Source organism: Pagrus major, chromosome 14 (assembly GCF_040436345.1).
Source record: "Pagrus major chromosome 14, Pma_NU_1.0".
Classification (NCBI taxonomy): Eukaryota; Metazoa; Chordata; class Actinopteri; order Spariformes; family Sparidae; genus Pagrus; species Pagrus major.
Window position 1 is genome coordinate 7,663,157 of NC_133228.1, and position 25,789 is coordinate 7,688,945.

Here is a 25,789-nt window from a genome sequence, read left to right on the forward strand (position 1 = left end):
TGAAGTCAATTATACAACAGCCCGGCTCTCCCTGCAGCTCCCTCCTCTCATCATCTCCTCTGTACTACTACTAGTACAGCTGGTGGCTCCACATGCGCGGCGAAGCCTTCACCGGGCACACCGGCTCCAGTCTGTAGGCATGTCGGCCGGTGGCAATGACGGGACGGCGACCAGGCCAGCAGGTGAGTGCTCTGGGGAGGGTCGCTTGGGGGAGGACAGCCATTTCTGTGTTAATTGTGTGTCTGATTTGTTATCAGTTTGTTGCTTTTTTCCCCATCCGTGCTGAAAGAAAAAAAAGATCAGAGCGGGTGGAATACTTCCAAAAAGTACTTCTGAACTTCTGTAGTCCATTCATGCGACTAATTAGGATGCAGCTTTGCGGTAGAGCGACCTAGCTCGTTAATAGTAAGCTTTACTGTTTTGTGTCAACTTTTTGCCGACGTTAATAAGGGCTGACAACACAAGCGACCACTTACTTTAGCGACTGTACTGGCCGAACGGGACAAGTAATAGCCTATCCAAAGTAACGCGTTAGTGTCTTCAGCACCGGTGTCTGAAGCAGCCAGGCACCTGCCTGCCAAACCTACCGGTCGGCAACCGGTCGCACCGACGGAAGCCCGTCCATTCATTATTCCGTACTACGTGCTCGTCTCCGCGCGGGGAGGGTGGGGGTGGGGCATTGTTCCGTTTCGGGAGGGAATGCTCGAACAAACCTCACGAGACCACGTGACCGTAGCCATGGCGACCATTTCCTCTAATGTTATCAAAATATTTTTCTCTCACTCACCTCGCCGATAAAAGTTCGTTTGACTTGGCCGCCATCTTTGCCCGGCTTGCGAAACCGTTTTGTGATTCGCCTCACCTTCACCAAACCAAACAGCCCCCGGGAGGGCTTAGCGTGTCACGTGACTCAGCGAGGTTCGTCCCGGTAGTCGCTCTCGTGCAGCTTCGTTCAGAAGTGGGTCAGTAGATCAGTGGAGCAGCGCTGTCCCCGCTGAGCAGCAGAGGGCGGTAGTAGCTCCCTGCCGCCCCGACACCGCACCGAGAGGCACCGCAGCAATGTCATCTGTCGAAACTGTGCGAGGCCGGCGTCACAAAATTAATATCAAACCTCAACCAAACGATAAATAAATACATATCAGAGGAGCTTTAAAAAGACCCATAAATTATCAGAAAGTTATACTTCAGCCTCACAGCGGTTTGTGTTGAAAGATATGACTGATGAATAGCTACAACAGGAAGTTGTAAATCATTACGAGGTGACAAAATGATTTTTAATACTACATGAAAAAGAATCCTCACTTATATATGAGGAAAACTATATATAAAATACTAATATATCTGTAAGACTTTCTTTTAAATATAGTTGAAGTGCTTTAGGGTCAGCATAAATACCTCTATCAAAACACTAACGGATATGACTAGACCTTTGTTAAGCTGTGAACCTATGTTTTATATTACCTTGATTTTCATCAGTACAGAAGTCGAGTCGTGTCAATATTGTTATGAAGGTGTATTTCACAATTAATTAATTAAACCTTCATTAATTAAAAGGAGAAATTATAATGGAAAAATTCTATGTTAAAAGTACAAATTTGTATTTAAATATTGGGATCAAAACCATATCGCTGCAAAGGTAAAAAAATAAAAAAATTCCCATTTAATTGTGTGAAGTTATTGTTGCATAAATGTGTAATTTAGCCTGTCAGTTTTATAGCTGAGTAATCTGATCCACTTCTGTCATGATGAATGAAGTTGTGGAATGTTGTCGCTCATAAAATCCTGCAAATGAACCATTACCACACAGCATCTGCAGTTTGTTACTTAGAAGCACCTACTTATTACAGTTTTTTCTGTTTATTTCCATCACTCTCTCTCTCCTCATGTCTTTCATACTTGCACAGGCATTTTACCAATTACTTTTAATTTGAAAGGCAAAATTTGGGATGCTAATATGTCGACACATTAACTGTTGAGATCTGAAATACATTTTAAAATGGCAAGTTAGTAAATTATTAAACTGTCAAACAGTCACTGAACACAGTCACTGAAATATTGTGAAGATAAATGGAAAACTTCTATTAAATTTTTATATTTTAGCATGTTTTGCGTTGGGCTTGTGAAGGATTTTATGACATTTTAAGTTATTAGTGTTAAAGTTGAGTTGCAAGTTTTGTTTTCCATTCTACAAGTTTAATTGAAACCCTACCTACCAGTACGTAACGGTGGAAAATTCAGTATTTCCTTTGATATGCTGGCCAATGAAGTAAGAAAATGCCTCACTTAATGATAATATTCCAATTGCATTATTAAAAAAACAAAACAAACTGAGCTAGCCCATATATCTCAATAAAACAGGACAATGGACTTTTAAACACAACATTTAATGCTTTATAAAGTGTTGGCTGGTCTGATGACTGCATTTAAAGTGATTTAAGTAGCCTATTTAAATGGAACACAATAAATTCTACTTGGAAGAAAAAGAAAAGAAATACTATGTGGCTGGCTTGGCAAACAGTATGTTTCTGTGCTTGCTATTATATCCTATAACTTTCATAGTCCACATTCATCTTTTTATATTCCTTTTGTGTACTGTATCCGAAGCTCTTGCCTGAAAATTTGAAAATTGCATGTGTTTTGAACCAAACGTGCACTGTGCTTTTTGTGAGTTGCAGGAATTGTAGGTCAGTCAACCAGAAATAACCTAGAACATACTGTACTATAACCGTGGGATTTAAGGCTTACCCGCCTTCCTTGCATCCAGCCATAACCACAATACTTATGTTCCTAGAAGCAAGCACAAACACTAGACTCTGGAATAATGTGACTATCTAGATCTAAATGTCTTAGGTTGATCAGAACACACTGTAAAAACAAAAAAACCCAGCATACTGACCTTAGGCTGAAGACACTTAACTTAATTACATCCTACAATGTGGCCTAGTTACTCAAAGACCACCTATAGACAATGTCCTCCGAAGAATATGGTCACTATGGATTGTTTTCCCTGTTCCTGTATGCACAAATATATGTCATAAAATTGTTCAGAATTGCTGATGGTCATTTCATTAATCAACAACCACAAAAACAACATATTATATAATATTCCCAGCATAACATCATAAACACGAGCAATTAATAAATGCCAAATAAACACCCTTAAATATTCTAATATTAAATCATATCAACAAATAGCTGCTGTTTGTAACTCCAAAAGCCAGCAGCCATGGCCAGATTATGAGACAATGGGCCCCAGGGAACAGACATGTAAAAGACCCCCTACCCCTCCTACACAAGAACAAGAAACCCAGACAGTGAGTCAGCTAAAAATAGTAGCAGGAACATAGGAATAATAATAGCAGTGGCAGAGGTACTTGTATTTGTAGTAGTACTAGCAGTATTGACTGACAGGGGCATGGCCAGAGGGGTGGCCTGATTGAAAGTGATTGTTTTGTTGCTCTTTCAGTGACATTTTGTTGGTGAAGCAGATCTCGCGGGTGCTGCTGTTGGCTGAAAAATTGTATTTAGTTGACACTAAAGATTGTGTCCCTTTGTGGTCACTTTACATCTCTTTGTAGATACATTCTGTCTCTTTGTGGTCATTTTCATGTCCTTGTAGTTATTTTCTGTCTCTTTGTGTTTATTTTGCATATCTCTGCGATTAACTCCTGTCTCTTTGTGGTTGTTTTGTGTCTTTTTGTAGTTATTTTCTGTCTCTTTTTTAGTTGTTTTGAATCTCTTAATGGTTATTTTGTGTCTCTGTAATTGTTTGTCTTCTCTTTGTAGTTACATTGTGCTTCTTTGAAGTTATTTTGATTCATGGCCATACTGTATCTCTTTGAAGTCGTTTGATTGACCTTCCAATATGAAATGTTGACAGTCATTGAACACAGTTTCTGGTTCAGAGGCCCTGGGCCCGTATGCCCTCACAGTAATCCGTTCATGATGGTGCCAAGCCAACGACCTATCACCTTCCGACACTCTCAGGCTTGGAACCAAGGCTGGCCAATCAGATTCCAGGGGGGTGGGGACAACCCTGGCCGCTCCCATGACTCCACCTCTATCTTGCTTGTGGCAGTTAACTAACCGTGGCACCTTAGCTGCTGAATTCAACCAAAGTTAAAAGTTTAAAGCTGCTGATTATAAAATCACTTTTTCAAGAATTTATTTTTCACTTTTAGTGGTGCACGTGACAGCATTTTAAACGTGGTGATTGGATGTTTCCTGCCAAAATGAAAAATGTTAATCATAGTTAATTTCTCCCCTGAAAATTTTACGTACACAAGCAGTATCTTCTGTCTATATAAAAAAAATAAATACAAAAATCCAATAACCACATATGTTTTAACGCAGTTGTTAATATTTTGGACTGATGATTTCAAGCCCTAGAAATGTTTATGTAAGTGGACTGACAGAAAAAAATCATTTTATCCATAACTGTTCAAGTAATTTTACAGGCAAAATGTATTTTAAATGATCTTTTAAATTTGACATTTTTTTCAGTATTTCTGAAGTTTTATGAACCAAATGATAAACGAACAAGCTATTTGACATATTAATCAATAATGAAAATGCTGTTTGTTGCAGCCCCAGTTACAGTGTTACTAATAAACACTGTCAAAAAAAACGCAACAAAGGGAAACTGAAAAAATCTGAAAGCTACTCAAGTCACAGTATTTGCTGACAAAATGTACTAAAAAAAAGTCTACACAACGGAAATGCTATAATGCATTTTGGAAAGGTAACAAATGAAGGTGCAGTGACTACAGAGCAAGCAAGTCACTGTTTTTACATCCATAGGAACACATAAGTGGTCTGAGCATGGAGCACTAATGGGTTGATAAAACTGCAAATGGCAGTGATCCTGGCACTGTTGATGGACCTTAATAGGGTGGCCTTGAAACAGCCAACCGTGTGGAAAATCACCAAAAGGAATTGCTCTTGTATGCTTGAGCGTGAGGCTTTGCTAGATAGCTGTGTGAATACAGATTATCCATCCTTTGAAAAACAGTGACAAATGCTAAGTCTCTGTCTTGGCCAAGGTATTGATCTAATAAATGGCATCCTGTTTTAGCAACCATACACAGTATCTACGCTTTTCCATCTTAACATGGGAGAAAAGTTGGACAGTTGCATTTATAGGCCAGTAAAAAAAAACTGACAGAATCAGGTTTTCCTCCAGGATTTCCCTATATTTTGCTGCACTAATTTTACCCTGTACCTTTACAAGCCTTCCAGGGCCTGCTGCTGAGAAGCATCCCACAGCATGATGCTGCCACCACCATGCTTCACGGTGGGGATGGTGTGTTTGTGGTGATGTGCAGACGTCCGCCAAACAGCGTTTAGTCTGATGGCCAAAAAGCTCTATTTTGCTTTCATCAGACCAAAGAACCTTCTTCAAGTTGACCTTGGATTCTCCCGCACGCCTTTGGGTGAACTCTAGTGGAGATTTAATGAGCTTTCTTCAACAGTGGCTTTCTCTTTGTCACTCTTCCATGAAGCTTTGACTGGTGAAAAACCCAGGCAGCAGTTGTTGTATGCAGAGTCTCTTCCATCTCAGCTGCTGAAGCTTTTAACTCCTTCAGAGTAATCACAGGTGTCTTGGTGGCCTCCCTCAATAGTCTCCTTCTTGCACGGTCACTCAGTTTGTTAGGACCCTTTTCACAGCAGACATTTTGACTTGTCAAAGCAGGAAAAGCACAGGTGTGACCAATAATGTTATTGAGGGCACCATTCGATTAAGTGTCCTTGAAAGCCATGCCGGTGAGCAAGCATGCACAATACCAGAGCTCTAGACGTAGCTCACCTAAATGGAATGAAGCCATCATTAGTGTCAGAAATTCCACCTGTGCTTTTCCTTCTTTGACAATATGCCAATATGTCTGCCATGAAAATGGTCTATTCCTTCCATTTCTTTATGATGGATTGAATTGAACTCTGGGGAATGTTAAGTGACTTGGAAATGTTTTTGTATCCATCCCCTGACTTATACTTTTTAATAACCTTTTCACGGAGTTGCTTGGAGTGTTCTTTTGTCTTCATGGTCTAATTTGTAGCTAGGAATACTGATTAACCAGTGACCTCCAGACACAGGTGTCTTTAGACTACAATCACTTGAGACACATTCACTGCACTCGGGTGATCTCCGTTTCACTTATTGTGAGACTACAAACACCAATTGGCTGGACCTCTGTTGAATTAGGTCAGTCACTTTAAAGGGGTGAATACTTATTTACATTATATATATTTTTAATTGATTGACATTACTTAGAAGAAATCTGTTTTTACTTTCACATTTAATAGTTTCTTTTGTAAATTTTTTTGTTTTGTATGTTTTATAGGCACTGTATGTATGAAAAGCTTTTTTGAGTGTGGATAGTTAATAAATTGACTTATATATGTTATTATTTATGTTAACAATATATTGGAAATAAACCCACATGAACAATACACACATATATATTTTTATTTTTTTCCCTCATCAAAACAGATTTTACTTGAGACCTTAACCTATTTGCAAACCACAAATTTACATAAATACAACATTTTGTAGGTCAGCTCTTTCTCAGAATGGTACATGCGTTATTTTAGAATATGTATGTATGTATTTGTAATTTGTAGAGGGGCATGTTTGCGAATTTATTTACAGAAATATATGATTTATATCAGTACTAAACCATATAAACTCCTAATTTTGGTAAATTCATTGTTCTTAACTGTTATTGTCTGCCTTGTTTAATGAATAGTGGTTATTGGGTAGAAATTCAAGCTGTACTGAATATTTTGAAAACCATACTCTGGGGTTCGGTTCCAGAATTAATTAAATACAGATGTACTTTTCATGCCTTCATTAATATTTAATAGTATCCTACTTTCAAAGCAGGAAAAAGCAGTGTTTTTTTCTTTCAAATTAAAAAGTAGTCATATATTATATTTGCACAGGAGTAGTCAAACCTTAAACCCAGCTTGTATCCAGATCTTTGCTCTGGCTGCTTAACAAAGACTGTTACTGTAATTTATGCTGTTTGGACACTCTGCTTAACATTCCCTGCTTACCTTTCACAACCTGTCATTGTATTTTTTCCATTACTTGGATCTGTGTTCGTGGGAGCATATGAGGACTTGCTTTGCTTTCATGGAATTTATAAGCAGGACATCTTGAGCTTGAGAAAACAACTGAAATGAGCTGTCTGCATAAATATCCCCTGTATTTTCTGTATAAAAGTATTGTCTAAGTACATGAACAGCTAGGTAGAGATTGGCAGATGCTTCCCATTTATTTTTTATTTTAACTGTGATGTTTGCATGTGATTGTGGCTCTATATGGAATTCGCTGGCCATTTTGCTGGCCTTGCCTTTCGCTGTAGTCCAAGTATTTGTGGGTTTTTTTGCAGAATTTGCTTACTTCTATTGTATCAAATTAGGGAAATGCATTCATTGGTGTTCTAGTGGACTTTCCCTGGCTATATAGCATGTCTATAATTCATTTTTTTCTACTTTCCAATACCAAATACCTTGAAGTTATTCAAATGGCATGAAATGTACACTTGTTGTGCACACAGCCGTAAAGAAGTGCATGTAGGTCATATCGCGCATGCTCTTATACTCTTGCTCACACTGAGTTTGTTACACTCCCGTGCATCTCCACCATGGGTGGTTGTCTATGTTTCTGTGGTTCAGTAATGTGGTATGTCATCTGTTGCCCTGCAGGCTTGGCCTCTCGTCGGCATTCTCGTCACGACCGCAGGTTTTGGCTCGGGTGTGACTAAGAACGTGACCGTCTCTACATACAAAGCATCCACTGTGGCTTCATAGATGACACATTTTACCCATTTAGCTGGCACGGCTCCCACAGGTGCCTATATTTCCTGACTTCCAAAGAAACAGGAAAACCTGTGTGACATTAAAGGGCGGCGTGTTGTGCTTCATCAGCGCCGGAGAGCTGTGGTGGGTGGAAGGGAGAGCCGGCAAGCCTTCACTCCCACATTCCACTTTTGCGTCAGTGATGACCCACTAAACTGGACTGGAGAAAATTTGTCATTAAAATTCACCCCACTGCTGATTGAGTTGTAAAAGTTATGTCTGTGTATATAAGCTTGCTGTGTTTATTTGAGGTTGTACTTTTTAAACTGTGGAAAAGGTCACTGTGACTTTCCAGATATGTCACCCCAGCATGTTTATTTCTAGGTTTCCTTTTAGGAATCTTTATTTGAAGTGGTACTCATGTATCATTGTGCAAAAATTGAGGATAAATATTAAAACTACCGTTTAAGTTTAACAAGTACTGTTTTAAAGTGTCCAGACTTATAAACTTAGCAGACAATTATGGGTTAATTATGAAAATGTTGCCATTATTTTCAATTTACTTTCTCCTTAAATGAGAAAAGCAGCAAATTATGTGGGTCATTCACGGTCGACAGTCACGTTGACAAGCTTTGCTCACTTTTATCAACACTTTTTACCCCAAAAGGATGTCACAGCTTCAAAGTGTGGGAGAGGGAAGTAGGTCATTGTTACCACATTATATAAGCGTTAGGTAAGACGATAGCCCAAACCCCATTTACTCTCACGTGCCTGCTAAACTGACAAGCGGTTTGGCGCCATTCAATGGCAACCTTCCGCCAATGCACCCGGAGTCCGCCTAGAAACAGATGACTTCACAGCAAGACCGAGCCAAGGCATTTTGGTGCGTATGTGTGTGTGCGCGTGACGAAAGAGAGGAATTCTCGTCTTGCACTCAGAAATGTTTTTGGCAGGAATAGGTCAGCTTTTAAAGTGGCATTTACCTTTTTTCCACAGTTTTGGATGAACATTCCTGAATGAGATGTAAGCTTTTTCAAAATAATTGCCACCCACTGCTGCAAGCACATTCATGAGTCATCCCGTTGGCTATCACAAAAAAGTCGGCCAGTTTTTATGATAAAAATTGTTTTCAAATATTGATGGAATCTTCTCAGCTTAGTTTCAGAATAAAAAAAAAACAAGTTTCACAGATTTGACCTAAAAACCCTAACTCAAACATACACAAACACAAAATAGGCTACTTGACGATTGGCAAATGCAGATCTACTGTATGCCATATACTGTATACTTTTCTTTGTAGGACATTTATGGAAGCAAATAAGGCCATAATAATTAAGGGTATGGTCCATGCTACTTTGAATAAATAGAAAATAAGCTAATTGTAATCAGTAAAAACAATTTTGATGGATGGTTTCATAGAGTGCATGAAACAAAAAAGAGATCCAAAGCCTATGGAAGCAAGGAAATTCCATAATCATTTCAATCTCATAAGCAACTGAATATGTACAGTAATTGTGAAATTTAATCATGACTGAATACCTAATTTTGAAATTTGGATGCAACTGAGTTTATTGCATTTCAATTTATGTGGATTTGATATTTCCAGAGGGCTTTCACAAATATCAAAGTTTTTTAAAATATCAAAGTTCACGTATTCTCATTTTACAACACAGGGTATAAAGAAATGTAAGTTGTTGCCCCCTCATGCTAAACAGACAGACATTTAAATACATTTATATTTTAAAAAGCATATATACTTTATATAGTTACTTATAAACATATACTTCAATACCTATATACCTATACTAGTATACATCCAGAAAGTATGTACAGTATGTGCAATGTCACCTTTAAGCTCCGTGTCATTTATTTATGGTGGAGTGTTGAGGATGAGTTTAGGAGTATCATGGCCTGAGGAGTGAAGCTGCTCTGTGGCCTGAGGAGTGAAGCTGCTCTGTAGTCTGGTGGTCCGGCAGCAGATACTTCTGTCTCTCAAATTCTTTTAATCAGGTCATTTTTGGGTGAGGAAAAAAAATCAGGTTGCTTAAATTAAAAAACAAACATTAAGTTCACAGAGGATAATAAAAAATCAAATAGAATATATGTTTCCGAAATTGTCAAATAATTTTAGTGATGAGAAAATCAAACCAAATGAATTCAAATCGATGGTTTTAAAAAGGAAAATAATTCCATGCAATCAAATTGGTGGAATTTGATCAAATTTGAATTAGCATGGCATTGATTTGCTTCCATGGAATTTGGATTTCTTTGTTTTTTAGGCCTTTCTCTTCATTGACGTGTAGCAGTGACAATACTATGATGAATTATTTATAAACACACACTTCAACTCAGCCTGCAACAATTCTGTTATTACTTATAAATATTCATAAAAACATCAAACAAATTGGGTGCAGCAGGTCGATGGTGAGTTATAAATATTAATGAATATTTCAAACAATCAGGCTGTAACAATGTACCTAAGCGTGATAACCAATAGGAACATGCATCTATTGTTGCTGGATGCCACAGATGTGCATGCTGCAGTAATCTGTAAATGATCACCACTGTGCACCAGTCAGAGCCTGAATGTGGATTGATTTGTTGCCGTCATGTTGCCGTTTGTGTATTTTTAGGACTGCGCAAGTAAAATATTTAGGATCAATTGAACAAAATTAAAATAACATTCAGCTGGTTTTCTATAGTTGGTCGACGAATACTCATTTACACATAAAAGAACCAGTCTTATCAGCTTCACTCTTCTTGATGAATTCCTTTTATTTGCTGCTCAATATGTGCAAAAACCTTGTGTCACAGCAAGTCTCCTTCATTCATTCATTCATGGTGAATTATTTATCGAAACACCTGACGGGTCGGCGCTACAGAGATCTCAAGGTTGATCAATTTATTCGCACTCTCTCACATCGCTGTGATGGTTGTTTTCATGTGTCAGATCCCACTGCAGAGGAAGAAGGCCCCAGCCAAGCAGGCTCGTCGCTGCCAGCTGTCGAGCTGCCAAGGAAACGAAAGGGAGATGTGGAGGAGAGGTCAGACACCCATGTACAGTAAGAGGAGTGCTATGTTGTTTGTGAGGAAAAGCAAACACATACTCATTTTCTCTTTTGTTCTCTGGTTAAATATGTTTACTGCACTGTACAAAACACATTCCTCTTTTTATAAAGTCAGTGTTAAATGACCCACAATATGTCCTTTTGGTCTCACAGGCAAAGCCTTGACTTCCAAATGGATGATGACCTCAGCAGGTACGCCGACTTCTTGGCTTTGTTCACACAGTCTTATGAGAGAACACTGGCAAAGAACATTTCTGATTTTTTGATCCCTTTATTTGTAGATCTGAAGGAGAGGATCAGCAAGTCAAAATGAAATGCTTTAGGTGATTATATATATATATTTTTTACAACACATTAGTCTGCCATCTGTGTCTTGAAAAGCCGTTGTGTCTTTGATTGTTCTGATTTAGTGTCAAATTGAATCAAGGTAATTCAAAACCATGACAAAAACACATTCACAGTTTGATGAAAATAATTCCTTCAGATAATTATTTCCCCCCAAAATACATACAATAGGTAGAAAGCTGTGGCACTGACTGTCTGTTCTCTGACTGTGCCTACAGGGAGCCTCACAGCCAGATTGAGAAGCGGCGGAGGGATAAAATGAACAATCTCATTGACGAGCTGGCCGCCATGATCCCCGCCTGTCAACCCATGGCTCGAAAACTTGACAAACTCACTGTGCTACGAAAGGCTGTGCAACACCTGAAAACCCTCAAAGGTAACTCTTGACCCACCTATATATATTGAAAATGTCAGTAACGTCCATTCTGCTCCATCTAAAAGCTTGTGTCTGCTTGTTTATTCAGCTGGGACGAGCAGCGCCTTTACAGACACCACCTACAAGCCTTCCATCCTGCCTCATGATGACCTCAGACAGCTTCTGCTCAGGGTAGGTATCAACATATGATCTCATACAGTACTGTTTGATTATACGTCTATCTGTCTATTAACATTATCTATATGTCTATCTACCAGGCTGCAGACGGTTTCCTGTTAGTTGTAAGTTGCGACCGGGCAAAAATCCTGTTCACCTCTGAGTCTGTTTCCAAGATCCTTCATTTTAGCAGGGTGTGTTGCACTTCTACATCACATAATTATTTTGTTGTCATCAATAAATTGTTGCCAAAAGAAAGCCATAAGAAATCCCTTTAGGAGTTTGTCAAAAGAACATAGCAAACATATGGAACAAGGTGCTCTGGTTAGATGAGAGTGAACTGTAAATTTATGGCCCCGGTTCAAAAACGCTATGTGTGGCAGATATCAAAAACTGTAGATCACACATCCTTGCAGTGAAACACGGTGGTGGCAGCCTTTCTGCAAGAGATTTGAGACTGGAGCAGAAGTTGACCTTTATCCAATCTGACCGGACAACAAGAATGGGCAAAATTCTTGCAGATTGCAGTCTGTAGATGTTGCAAAGCCAGTAGAGAAACAGCCTCAAAGAGCTATGTATGTTGTAGTAATCAAATGGTGAAACACCCAGTAAGTCAATTTGTATTGCAGGCTTTAATGCTGCAAATTGTTGGAAAGTCCAGGGGGGGTGGACTGTAACAGTCTCAACCTCATCTGCTCTCAGCATGTGTGTCAGTCTGTGCTGTTGCCACATAATTCATTTGCGGCTGAGGGACCACATCTTTACAACTCAGTCTTCATGTGCAGTACATTGTCTTTGTGGACACAAAATTCTGTGAGTCTGCACGTTTTCCGAGAAAACAAAAAAACAACCATGGCATTTTGTTCACCAGATATTTTTTCTGCAGGGCCAGCAATATGAGCTTTTTAAACATTTATTTGAAAGTCAGTTTATAGTGTTTGGCAGCCGTAAAGATAACCTCACCTGCTCTACATTCTTGAGCACATTTTTCAGCTTTGAGACAGATGGCAGGCAAACACAGAGGAATGGAGATGGGAGGGATGCAAGAGAAAAGCTTCCACGTCTTCAGGGCCGGATGAGTTATTTGGGGGCTTACCAGTAAACCTTGACTGGATACAAGCTGCAGCGATTCTGTTTTTGCTTCTACTCCACACTTAAGAGTCCAAATACATTTACCTTGCGTAGAGCTTATAAACAGTGAGTTGTCTTCATATCTGTAAAGTTAAGTTTTGACACATTGAGCTGTATGCTTGTAGATTAGCTGGTAATGCACAAAAATGTGTTTATGAGTCTTATAGATGGTAAAAAGTTGAATAAATGGATGGATGTCCTTTGGGTTCACAGTTGGAGCTGACCGGGCAGAGCTTGTTCGATTTCGTCCACCACAAAGACATCAACAAGGTGAAAGAACAGCTGGCGTCTTCGGAGCTGTACCCTCGCCAACGGCTCATTGATGCTGCGAGTGAGTCTGTTGCCATGTCAGGTTTGAGAAAAAAACTCTAATAGCCACCGTCACTAAATATGGATCAACATTGGAGCTGGCCAAAATCCAAATCAAAGCAAACTGACAATTAGTACTGTATGTCATCTTCGCAAATACTGTCTTTCTGTATGCAGCTGGGGTTCAGGTCCAGGCGGATTCCCCCGTCCGGCCGTCCCACTTGACCACTGGAGCCCGGAGATCCTTCTTCTGCCGGATGAAGCACAGTCGGGTGGCGGGGAAGCACGAGGACAAACCCTCGCTGCTCATTACTTCCAAAAAGAAAGGTGAGGTCGGACTGGAGGCCAGGCAGAGCGACAGTAGACAGGAAAAAAAGTGATGTGTTTTTTGAGCATTGAAGCTTGTAAACCTATGCTAGTAATAAAATCACGAACCTGAAAATGAGCATAATAATAAATAAATAAATAAATAAAAGTAATAGTAGGAAGTATCAGATTGTAATGGCTGTATACCTGCTTGATTGATTGTTCGTGTCTACTCAGCTGATGGCCACACAACTGGTGAATGAGCCAATGACTGTGAAGCATGAATGTAACAGTTGATGCTAATCAGCTAATGTCTAAACCAATGCAATGGTACTCCATGAGGCTGGAGCCTACTGAGACATTGAATTACAAAATTACACTCTATATTTAATACAGTAAATATGCACAGATAGACACAAAACCTTGGCTTGGCTTTAGTAGTTACCACTAGTTGCACTGATCCTCTTCTGTTGCTCAACACAGTGTCCTAAATTCAAGTAAGTACTTCCAAATGACTCTCTCTCTCTTGAAATACCAGATGGATGGAATGTGCTGCAGAAGGCAGATGAAACAAATGTCAGAAACAATAGACTGTTTGGTTTGTGAAATGGACTAGTTTTTTAGTTGTATTCCTGCAGGAAATAATGATGCTTTTGATGGTGTGAAAGTGTTAAAAAATCAACTTAATATTAGCTATTAGCTATCTGACTCCAGAATGCATTTGCGATCTCATATTGGTTGATCCTTTGATTGATTTACTGACACAGCTGAATGGCCTCTATGCATGTACGCCCACCCATCTGCTTCTTTGTGTGAGGTTGGATAAAATCTAATCTCAGAAATGTTTACCATAATACTGCTGGGGCCAGGTGTGTTATCCTAAAAGCCTTTTTGCCTGTGATTTTATACTAATAGGATCACAGAGATAGGTATCACCTACAGCAGAGCATGACTGAATCTAAATACACAGACTACAAATAAACACAGAGAAGCATCCTGACGCTCTCTAATCCACAGCTCTGATGCATTAGTGCTATTTTGGATCATTTTAGCTATGTTACCCCGCCCTCTCTCTCTCTCAAGAGAGCACTTGAGAGGAACTGCTCGCCCAATTTATTGCCTGAAAAGATTGGAATCATTCTGCTTTATGTACACAGTCATATTCAGTCCTGGACCTGCAGGGGTCTTTGGCCCAAACAGACGAGAAGTAGGAGGCGGAGGGGGAGGATGTGTACCAAAAGATTAATAAGATATTTAAATGTGTTCCTAGGCAATTAGGTCAGTGTTCAGGCAACCAGTGGAAAACAAACAGTGGAAAACATATGCCCTGCCTCGCCTGTGTAAGAGGTAATAGAGAAATTATCTGATCTTGATCTGGTGGAGAGGTGCCAGAGGGGGGTTGGTGACTCCTCCGTATCCTCCCTCCACCTGTTGGTAAACATCTGCTGGGGTTGAGTTAAAGTTGGTGAATGTAAACCTTTATTTCTACGGCAATGTGCGGCCTCGATTTCCCCGGAATTAATTAACAAAACTACAGTCTTATCTTTGTAGCTTCTAATAAGAAAGTATTTGTTTTCCCAGTACTTCCTGTTTCTGTAAAGATTTTGAGAATCTCCAAAACAAATAAATGAAACATCACATCGATAGTTACTTACATGTTGCAGAAACAAAGATGTGATTACATACCAAAAAACAGTCTTTGTTGTTAAAGCAGACACTGTTGTGTCTTTTTCTAATGTAATTTTCTCGGTGGAAAGAATTCAGACTTTTCCACAAACACATGCCACAATTTAAAAAACGTGGTCCTGCACAGGAAGTAGGTCAGCATCACAGCCTTGTATAACCAAAAAGTAAGGAAGACAGTCCAAACTGCACTTACTGTAAACCCAATAGGAGTGACAGAAAAAAGGAAGTGTGGCGCCCCTTAGTGGCCAACCTCAGCAACTACACTGCAGTATATGAAGAAGGTGACTTTTTACCTTCATACACACACATACATATAAGAATAATGTAACTTCAGTTACTTTATCAAATTAAAAACTACATGTATTTTTTCTTATGCAAATCGTATAAAGGTAAGCTAGTTAAGAGAGTCTCTAGGTTAAGGTTAAACTTACAATAACTGGTGTTTTTAACCAATCGGGGAAGTGGAAACAGGTTGTGAACACAATATTGACATATTATCCCCTTTTAAGTCATATGTAAGCTATACAATCCAATAATACAAATGCTGCATACATGTAACATACTCTACCAACTCATGAGGGATGTCTGGCTCTTAAGCTGCTAAATGTTCACCTGGTAGTCACTAAACTTGTCTGTCTACTGTGTTTGGAACTTTTTTTCGCTGTATAAGCTCCCTGCTGCTGCCAAAATTGAAACTGCCAAGATCTAAACAGCAGATTGACAGACTTGACCAAATATACGACAAAAGAAGAAGCCAAGACTAAACATACTCTGGAAAATACATTTACAGATTCACATTTTTAAATTAAATTAATAAATTACATCTTGTTCAAAATTGATTTAAATAAACACATTTGAAACAGGAGGCTGGAGTTGATGAAGGGCATACATGTAGTCATTTGATGGTTTTGTGTGGCTACTCAGACAAAACATGTTGGGAACCACTGATCTAGAAGAACCAAATGTTTATTACTGCACAGCCAGAAATAGTCCCTAACCAATGTATTATTTGGTACTGCTGGGGTCATATTTTGTAAATACCACACCCGAGAAGTATTGACAGGTGGGCTAACACAGTGTTGTTTGGTGTTTTTGTGTTTTTCATGGGATTTATTTGCAATAAGAAAAAAAAAACAGTAACAGCAATGAAAGTATTATGCTTTGAAACAAGTTCATAGAATATTAGAGTTATTCACAAAGTGGTCCTGATATATTTCCTGAAAGAAATCCGATTTTAGCAGTCTAGATAACACATCAATCAGTCACAAATGCATGTATGTAAACTGCTGAAAACTTGCCCATTTTCCCCCCAAACGTTAGGCTTTAATATGTGCAGTTTTACCGGCAATAATCACAATCATTTATTTTTGAACAGTCTGACACACTGCCTTGTTATTGTGTTCACAGACACTTACAAATACTGTACCCTCCACTGCACTGGATACATGCGGAGTTGGCCGAGCAGCCAGCTGGACTCGGAGGGGGACACTGAGAAGGAAACCTCAAACCTGACCTGCCTGGTGACGGTGTGCCGCCTCCTCCCTCACACATCCCACCAGCCTTCCAAAGACGTCAACGTCAAGCCCGCCGAGTTTGTCACGCGCTGTGCGATTGATGGCAAGTTCACTTTTGTAGACCAACGGTGAGTTTTAATGACTTTAACCACATCCATCTGCACGATTTACCATTTACTTCCCTCCCGTGAGTCATGGATTTGTTCTGAACACACGGTTTCGCTGAGAAAGAAATGGCGGAGGCGGTGTTACGGTGAGGAGGTCCTTGACTCTATAGAGTTGAGGCAGTTCACCTGTCAGTGAAGATAATCCTTTCTCTTTACTGTTGTTTCTCAGAAGGAGCTGTGCAACTTGATGGCATCACATGAAACTCTCTTCTCATGCTTTGGGAAGTAAATTCATACCACAAGTATAGTGAATCATTTCATCAAACTTCCCACATGTGTGACTGCTGAATGTTTCATGTGGAGCGACTCATTAATACAGTTTTCACTTTCATTCAGTTTTATTAAACTGGCACAATCCTGAGAGACAACGAAAGAGAGAGATAAAGCCAGATAAGTGAACCTTCTCTTTACCCTCTTGTTTCCCCAGAGCCACAACGGTTATCGGCTATTTGCCGCAGGAAATTCTCGGCACGTCGTGTTATGAGTACTTCCACCAGGACGACCTGCAGCAACTCGCAGAGAAACACAGGCAAGGTGATGGAGCAAAGCAACCACAGTCAACAACTTAAACCCTAAATGTGATCAAAGTTTGAACTTCATTTAAAGGTCCAGTGTGTAGGATTTAGCGTGGTGGCAGAAATCTAATATAATGCCGCTTTTCCACCAAAATTAGCAGGTCTACACAGGTTTTTTAAACGCAGGTGCACCCGCTAAAAATCGCCTATTGATCCCATTCCCACTTCCCGCAGGCAAAGCAGCCCATTTTTGAGCCATTTGGTCCAATAACATTTGGAAAGTCTAGAAGTGCTGCCAGCTAAATTATTTTATCCCCCTTCAAGTTAGCAGAGAGCTAAACCAGAAGTTTGCCGGCTCGGTCGGCGATCCAGGTATTTTCACAGCCGGGAAGTCAAGCTTTTTTGACTTCAAAACACCACTGAGCAGCTTTCATAGGAATGAACGGGGCTCAACCTCCAATGCTGTGTCCAGTAATAAAATGTCCTTTAATAGACTGCATCGGCGGAATTTAGCCTCTTCACCCGGGTCTTACGTTTACATCAGAGCTGAGCCGAGCCGAGGTGATAAAAACCCGGGTCTACTGCAGAATCAGTTGACCCGGGTGTTAATGCAGAGTTTACACATTCCCATTGCGCACAAAAGCCTGATCTTTTTTGTTTAAGTGGGATTTTTTGACCAGTGGAAAAGGGGTATAATATGCATAATTATGTTTTCTTTTATTTAACATATACTGACCTGAAACTAAGAATCGTAGCTTAGAAAGAGACTCCTATATCTACGGTGGGAGCGGTACGTCCTTCACGGAGTACGCCATGTTTCTACAGAAGCCCAGAACAGAAGAAAAACAAACACTGGCTCTAAAGAGGGACTTTGCGGCCACCATAGGGGCAGGTGATAGAAGGGATATTCAGATCACACATCCTACACACTGGGCCTTTAAACAATTGATATCCATGTTTGAAAAGTGCAGCACTTATGTTTTAGAAAAGGTTTTTTGTTGTGTAGAAGTTAAAGAAATGGACCATTCTAGCTTGAAGCAATGTTTGTTCGTCTTTTTTTCAACTTTGTGTTGACACTCGTGTCCAATCTCTTGGCAGCCCTTCGGAGCAAAGAGAAGATCGAGACACAGTGCTACAAGTTCAAAACAAAATACGGCGTCTATGTTTCACTCCAAAGTCAGTGGTTTAGTTTCACGAATCCTTGGACCAAAGAAGTTGAGTTTATCGTCTCGTTAAACAGGGTTATCTCGTAAGTACTGATTCATTTGTGTTGTTCAGCTGCAAAAAAATAAAAAATATCATAGCTGTAGCCCAACTTTAAAGGTGCACTCTGTAGTCTTGGGGAAGACATTTTAATCAGAAAGATCTTCATTGACAATTTTTTTTTATGCTGTAAACAAACTAAATAAACAAACTCTCTTTGTTTTTTTAACTGAAAAGGATAAACAAACTGACCTTAAAGGACAACACAGTTTCATACTTTGTTTATATTTGGCGGACCCTGCCACCTTTTTTTTAGCTTCAAACAGTGTTTTCCACTGAGAACAGCTTGTTTATTTAGTTATGCAAAAAAAATATTTCTGAGTTTACATAATCACCTCATTAATATTGTAAACATTAAAATTATGAGTTTAAATTTCTTCTCCAAAAACTACATAGTACACCTTCAAATTATAGTCATTTCATGGCTACAGTAGCATATTTATTCCTTTGCACCATCAGGGGGCCTGCTCACACAAAAGATGAGGAGGCAGGCAGCTCAAAAGCACTTCAGGGTAAGAAATACATAATAATCATATGAGCATGTATCTCTTGTGTGCATTTTTATTTTATTATTTTTAGATATTAAGGTTGATTACTCTGTCTTTTTCTCCCACAGAAGATGCAAAACAAATTCCCATAATTCCCAGCCTTTCCAGTGGTGTTGGCACAATGATCTACGCAGGCAGCATAGGGACCCAAATCGCAAATGAGCTCATTGACACTTACAGGTGCATTTTATATGTACAACATGGTCAAACTAAACTGAAAAAGCTGTATTCCCTGACTATTTGTATAACTTTGGAGGTCTGGAGGGGATCACATTTGTAGAGAGGAATGGGTTAAAAGTTGGCATGGACATGGATCAAATTCAGTGGTACAAACAAAAGAGCAGTAGAATACAAATAAGGTATACACTGTATGTATATTTATATATATACATACACACACTTACAGAATTTTTATAATAAATAGCACGTTTTAAAAACTGTTGCCATATGTTTCTAAGCAGGATGAATTCATCTCCATCGAGTGGAGCTCCCAGTCCGTTTGGTCCGGCCCAGGAGAAAGGTCCACTGGTTTCCCCACCAACCAGCAGGAGCGTGAGTGACCTCTTCATCATTACAAATACATTTCCGTTAATGCTTCACCATTTTTGAGACGTTAAACTTTATTTATATTTTTGATCTTTTTGTCATTTTCCTGTTTTACTGTCAATTCTAGTGGCATAAGCATGTTTAATTTAAATGCATGGCTGAGGAGTTTACATGGAAAGGCGTTGACATTTGGGTAGATTTGTTCATGCAAATGTATAGCGATGTAATTTTATGCTAATGTTGGTGCTATGTGGTGTTTATATGCATAAATTAAAGCTAGTCTCTCATATATTTTACATTTTTCATGCAAATTAATGGTGACGTGGAGATCTGGTGATGTAGAAAAATATTTGAGAAGTGTCCAAAATGTACTGTACTGTAACTGTACTGAAGTACTGTACTTGTAATAGAATGATTCCATGTGCTTAATCTTTAACTAAAGATTTGGCCTGTATTTTCACTTGAACATGCTAACATGTCCTTAAAGATTCTATGTAAGCTTCTAAGAAAGTAAAAAGTACTTATTATTTGCAGAAAAACACATACATTAAGACATTGGCTACTTCTACAAGTTGTTTTCCTGGTTTTAATTACACACTGCAGTGGAGAAAGGTGAAACATGAGGCCCTGTGCAGTGTTTTAACGTAACACAACTCGTTCCAGGCATCCAGCAGAGAGGAGGCAGCGGGCAGTTCATCACAGTCTCATTCTGACTCAGGGACAGCAGCGGGCGCTAGCAGTGCAGCTTCTGAAAGCACAGGTACTGTCTAAAGGATTATTATAAATCCATTGCTAGTCATTAGTAAAGGGACTATTTCAACAGTGAAATACTCAGAGCCAGACTAAAACATTAAACTTTGTTACAATCAGGCTCTTAAGTGGCTTATGTGTGCGGACTTTATGTTCCCACCCACTCTTTGAGTAACCATCCATGGAAATATATCAAATACCTGTTCTTATGCCCAGAAAAGTATGAAAAGTTGACTGTCCCAGTCCAGCTCAAAGTAAATTCAAAGCTGTTGTTGAACCATTTGCAGTACAGGCATGGCTTTGGGCTCTTTTGAAAGGTTATAAGCTGGATTTTTTCCCAAGCTGTCAGAAGCTCTGTAAGTGCTTCTAGCATTTATTAATAGGATTTTGAACAATGGAAAAATAAACCTACAGATGACCTGTAACTGCCCCTTTTTTGCCCCCCCGGGGAAAAAACTCATTGTAGTTCTTTATTTCCTTATTTACACTAAGTAAACCACAGATAACATACTATTTATTGCTTGATTTCTCATTGGCTACATGATGCATCAATCATCCGGTGGCTGGCATTCAATTGGCTCAGGAGAGAGGAGAAAGAAAAGAGAGCGGGTCGCTTGTCACGATCACTAATTGGCTGTTGTAGGCTCCAGGATGGGCATAGAAGCTCTTAGAAGACCCCACTCTCACAGACCTGGGTTTTGCCCAGACATAAGGTCTGCATTTGGACCTTTTTTGCAATAACTGAACAGGTGAACACTTTGTAACAAAGTGAACAACGCAGCATTAAAATGGGTTAATCTGAAACAATTCATCACCAATTAATAGAAGGCATTGATTACTGCAGATAGGTGATATTCCAGAGTTTCTCAGGGTTTTTGCATTTTGTGTTACCCAGGTGAGCCGTCCCAGCTGGACTTTGACAGCATGGTGGTGCCAGGACTGAGCAGCTTCAGCAGCGACGAGGCAGCCATGGCAGTCATCATGAGCTTGCTGGAGACGGATGTAAACATGGGTCAATCGGGGGACTTTGGGGACTTACACTGGCCTTTCTAGAGGGCAAACAGACTTCCAGCCCCTATCATATGCTCTTGTGCCGTTTTCTTACCATTTGCCGAGAACTCAGTTTCTGTGACCGACTGATCTGGCCTTACACAATTAAACCCACTGGACTTGTACCAAAGGCTGCAACATGTCGCACTTGAGGAAGCCTAACCGATAGAAGGCTATAGGAATTATTGTGACTGTGATTACCTTGTTGGTCCCCTTGGCCCTCGCCTTAAGGGAAGTGAGGTTAAAGTGTCCCCGGAGCCTGTGGTAATTCAGTGTCTTCCTCAGTGACACTTCAGCATCCTCAGAGGGGCTAAAACCCAGACTTTCCACTGCAGAATATATTTGCTCTGCTTGCCCCCAATGAGTGACAAAGGTCTGGAGGAGAATCAGACTTCTGCCCTGTGCAGTGCTGCTAGAGAAACTCCTCAAACCTTTGGACATTTGCGAAAGCTTTCGGTACCCAGTGATGACTTACATGTTTTTCATAACATGATTGTTCCATTTTTTTTACTCCGTTTTATAAAGATCCCCTCCAGACACATTTTAAGTCACGTAAAAGTGCTCTGCTAAGTGATATTTGTCCGTTATTGTGTCCAGTGAGTACTGTATAAGGCTATAAAGAATGTCTACCCCTTCTCTCCTTTACTAAGAATTGCAGAATCAATATGCAAATACGCCTCTGGCCTCACACTACAGCGACCACCACTACTGGTCCAGTTACACTCCGTTTGGAAGATCTAGCAAAGTCACACAAACCACATGTACAGTATCATTTGGACCAGATAATTTTAATCATTTCTCTATTTTAAGTTATTCAGAAAGCATGTCTGATTTTGTCAGCACACTGCAACCATCTTGTGCCACATCTTACTTTCTTTATTTTCCCCTTCCTGTTTTTGTGTTTTTTCCCTCCTTTTTTTTTGATTGCCCGATTAGTTTCACTTGCCTCTTATTATTATCCCCTCCCTTGTGTATTTAAGTTAGTGTCTTTCAGTCTCTCCGTTTGGTGGGAAAAACACAAAGACAGGAAGTGGAAAGTGAAAAATGACACAAGGGGATAAATCATCCAAAATGAAATGGGAAATGACTAAACCAAAACCTAAACCATCACACATGACCGATTTTGGCTGCGCAACTCTGATACACATTAACCCAGCTGATTCATAATAATAATGACTAGAATTCCCATTTAAAAACAAATGTGGCCAAAGGGTTTTGCACCTAACACACAGTATCCTATTTCACAGCTAACTAGCGCTGTCAGAACCTGCAGAGGAAATGGGTTACATGGAGAAAGCTTTACTTTGGGACTGTTTTTAATTACATGAATACTTGAATATTTACTCCTGTTTACAGTTTTGGTCCAAGAATAAACCGTTAGCATGGAAACAGCCTCTACATTCAACTTGTTGGCAAAACTCAGGTTCCTCTGATGTTCCTCTGTTAGTAGAAGGGAGCTGAAACTTAACAATACATCTTTAGTTTCAGAAGTTAAACCACTTGATGCAACCTTTAGCGAAAAGTCATTTGTGCATATATTGAAGGGTTCCTGTTCGAACTGTTGGACCCTAATTGAATACCAGTTGTGATGTCCCAAATCATGCACCTATGGAGATGTCTGAAATTTAGAGAAATCTTCTACTTAAGCAGAGGAATGTGACCTGTTAGGTTGTAAGTTAAAGACCAGAAAGTATCCCTGGAGGAAATCCCATCATTGAGTGGAGGGGGTCTTTACATGGAATGTTGTCTGTTTTCAAATTGAATGTGCACTAAAGGACTGAGCCCTAATATGCCTATACCATGTGTTCACATATCACATATTTACTGTACTCCAGACAGTTCTGTGAAGGTGATCTACTGTGCACTGAACTCCTGGGAAAATATGGAAGGTCCACCATGGATGGGAGAATGTTATTCAGTGTTATTAACAGGAAAAGCCAACATGTGTTTAGGACAGATTTTAATACTGTTGTGTCATGTCTTATTGCGCCCTCCATCTTCTTGTCAGCTGCAGAACCGCTGCACAGAAATTAGCCATAGTATTTGTGTTGATAGGGAGACACAGCAATGTTGCAGTTTATCTATTTGTGAATGTCCAATGACCACAACTGCGACTTTTAAAAGAAAATCCACCTTGAAGCATCTCTACACTGTATATGGTTATAATCCCAGCAACTATAACAGAGTTTAATAGCAAAACATGATTTGCTTGTTTAAAAAAAAAAGAAAAGTAAAAAAAAAAGGCCACAATGCAATACAGCCAAAATATCGATCACACTGGCCATGATCATAAGTGATCACATTATCAAACTATTTATTTCGCCTAAAAGGTAAATTGCATTTATAACCACTGGAATGTACTGCAGACTCATTTCAACAGTGTAAGAGTGTGTGAGGGTGGATTTTACTTTTACAGTCAGTGTCTGGCCTTCATACAGCACATGTTAACTCTGTTTATATCACTGGCTCCTCTAATCTTGAAAGTATAATGTGATTGTGTTGCCTTGACAAGGTTCAATTGTAAATCAACCATTATGCGCTCTCTTTGGCTTTAAAAAGCAAAACTGTTGGTACTGGACAATATTTTCTGTTGCCATCAGTGCCATTTAAAATGGGCACTTAAGCATATTTATCATGCCCTGCTATAAAAAGTCAAAATGTCTGATATTTGTATGTATGTGCGAATTGTCGTTGATGTATCTGCTGTAACAAGGAATGGAGGTTGAAGTCTTTGAAAGTAAAATAATTTTTTCAGAAATGGTCTCAATTCTATTTTGTCTTTACCATAAGTTCAATTCTGTCCTACCATCTTTGCAGAAATGTTTACTGCTGACATTATATCCTGCTGACTGGGCTGAGTGTTATACAATAATTGCTGTGCTGCCTTATATTCAGGGACCTTAGTTTCATCTATACAATGTTCAAAGAAAAGATTTGTTTGGACAAATCATTTTTTCAAGTTATTTATTTAGAGAGAGGTGTTGACCTTTAAAAATGCAGCACAGCTGGAGGTAAGGTCATGGAAATCACTGTCAGGATCACTTATGAAATGTTACATTATTAAATAATATTTAAAAAGTATTTTAAAAAAAAAAAAAAGAAACAGCTATCCGTCTATATTTATATCACGTGTGCTACAACTGTGTATTACTATATGTACAAACTCAGCGAAAATAAAGGCAACAAAACAAAGAACAAATCTGTAAAAGGACAAACTGACTTTGCAAACATAGCATCACCTCCAGGCTGTCCCACAATGTTGCCTTGTTGATCCGAGAAATTGTTGGTTTATTGTAAACAATATAGTATCATCTGCTCAAGTTGCTAATATTTGTACTAACAATAGAAAAGTTGGCCGTAGCAATTGAAAAAATTGCAAAAAGTATAAGGTATCAAGATACATGTGTTTGACTATTGTCTATTTGTAAATTTGTGATTATGCTGATGATGTGGTACTATTTTCTTAAGATTTAAAATAAATACCTAACATATTAAATATAAAATCATAGAAACATATGGTATGTCAAAAAAAAGATGAACTTTTTGGCCATTTCCAGTTGGAAGACAAAAAAAAAATACATAGGTGAGCAAAAAGTGTGGAAATCTAACGGAAAAGACTACACAAAGTTGACTGGCTTGAATGACTTCCCCCTATTTAGTTTCCAGTAAATAGGGCAGTGGTGATCAACTGATCGTGTTGCTCACAGCGTGAACACTCATTTAAAAATGTGATTTTCATTCATTTGTTTGATGATTGTTTACAATATAATAGTGTCAAAAAAGATAAAACAATAACTCACACATTCACTGTGTCTCAATTTATTACATTTCTTTTCTGTTCCACTGAGTCAGCACATTTGTCTTGCCTTGGAGAGATAGAACAGAGGACCTATGAGCACACCAAGCCTGGGGAACATCGCAGATGATTCAAAGAAATTACAAAGGGCCTCTCCCAAGAAGATATCTGTATTGATTAAGTATACAGCCAGGGGAACCATCACCACAACTGGTAGGTAAGATATCACTGCAGGCACCACCACAACCAACACATTACCCACTGCCCGTCTCTTAAGGGGTGACTGAGAGCAGGCTTGGTTACTATTTGTGGTGTGGGCAGGACTTGGCTGCCACAGTGAGCGGACCACACCCCCAAGGCAGGCGAGCATTAGGAAGAAGAGGCAGGAGACAATGATTGAGACAGGAATCATGATGATTGTGATATCGTCCACCAAACCTGTAAGAAGAAGTGAAAATGG

At 39.3% G+C, this 25,789-nt stretch overlaps 1 protein-coding gene across 5 annotated transcripts; it reads left to right on the plus strand.

The window, feature by feature from the left end:
- LOC141008721 (basic helix-loop-helix ARNT-like protein 2) lies at positions 1-24,279 on the plus strand. 5 transcript variants are annotated; one of them, XM_073481185.1, is made up of 17 exons: positions 1-182; positions 10,754-10,865; positions 11,025-11,063; positions 11,153-11,194; positions 11,435-11,592; positions 11,681-11,763; positions 11,850-11,942; positions 13,093-13,231; positions 13,366-13,515; positions 16,588-16,822; positions 17,289-17,395; positions 18,475-18,625; positions 19,099-19,151; positions 19,256-19,367; positions 19,646-19,739; positions 20,397-20,493; positions 21,379-24,279. In XM_073481185.1, the coding sequence occupies exons 1-17, from the start codon at positions 140-142 to the stop codon at positions 21,534-21,536; spliced, it is 1,866 nt and encodes a 621-aa protein (XP_073337286.1). In that variant the 5' UTR covers positions 1-139; the 3' UTR covers positions 21,537-24,279. The 5 variants fall into 5 exon arrangements, with proteins under 5 accessions (XP_073337286.1, XP_073337287.1, XP_073337289.1 ...); XM_073481186.1 differs by having other exon boundaries at positions 19,649-19,739; XM_073481188.1 differs by having other exon boundaries at positions 13,093-13,210.
- Positions 24,280-25,789: the final 1,510 nt, after the last annotated feature.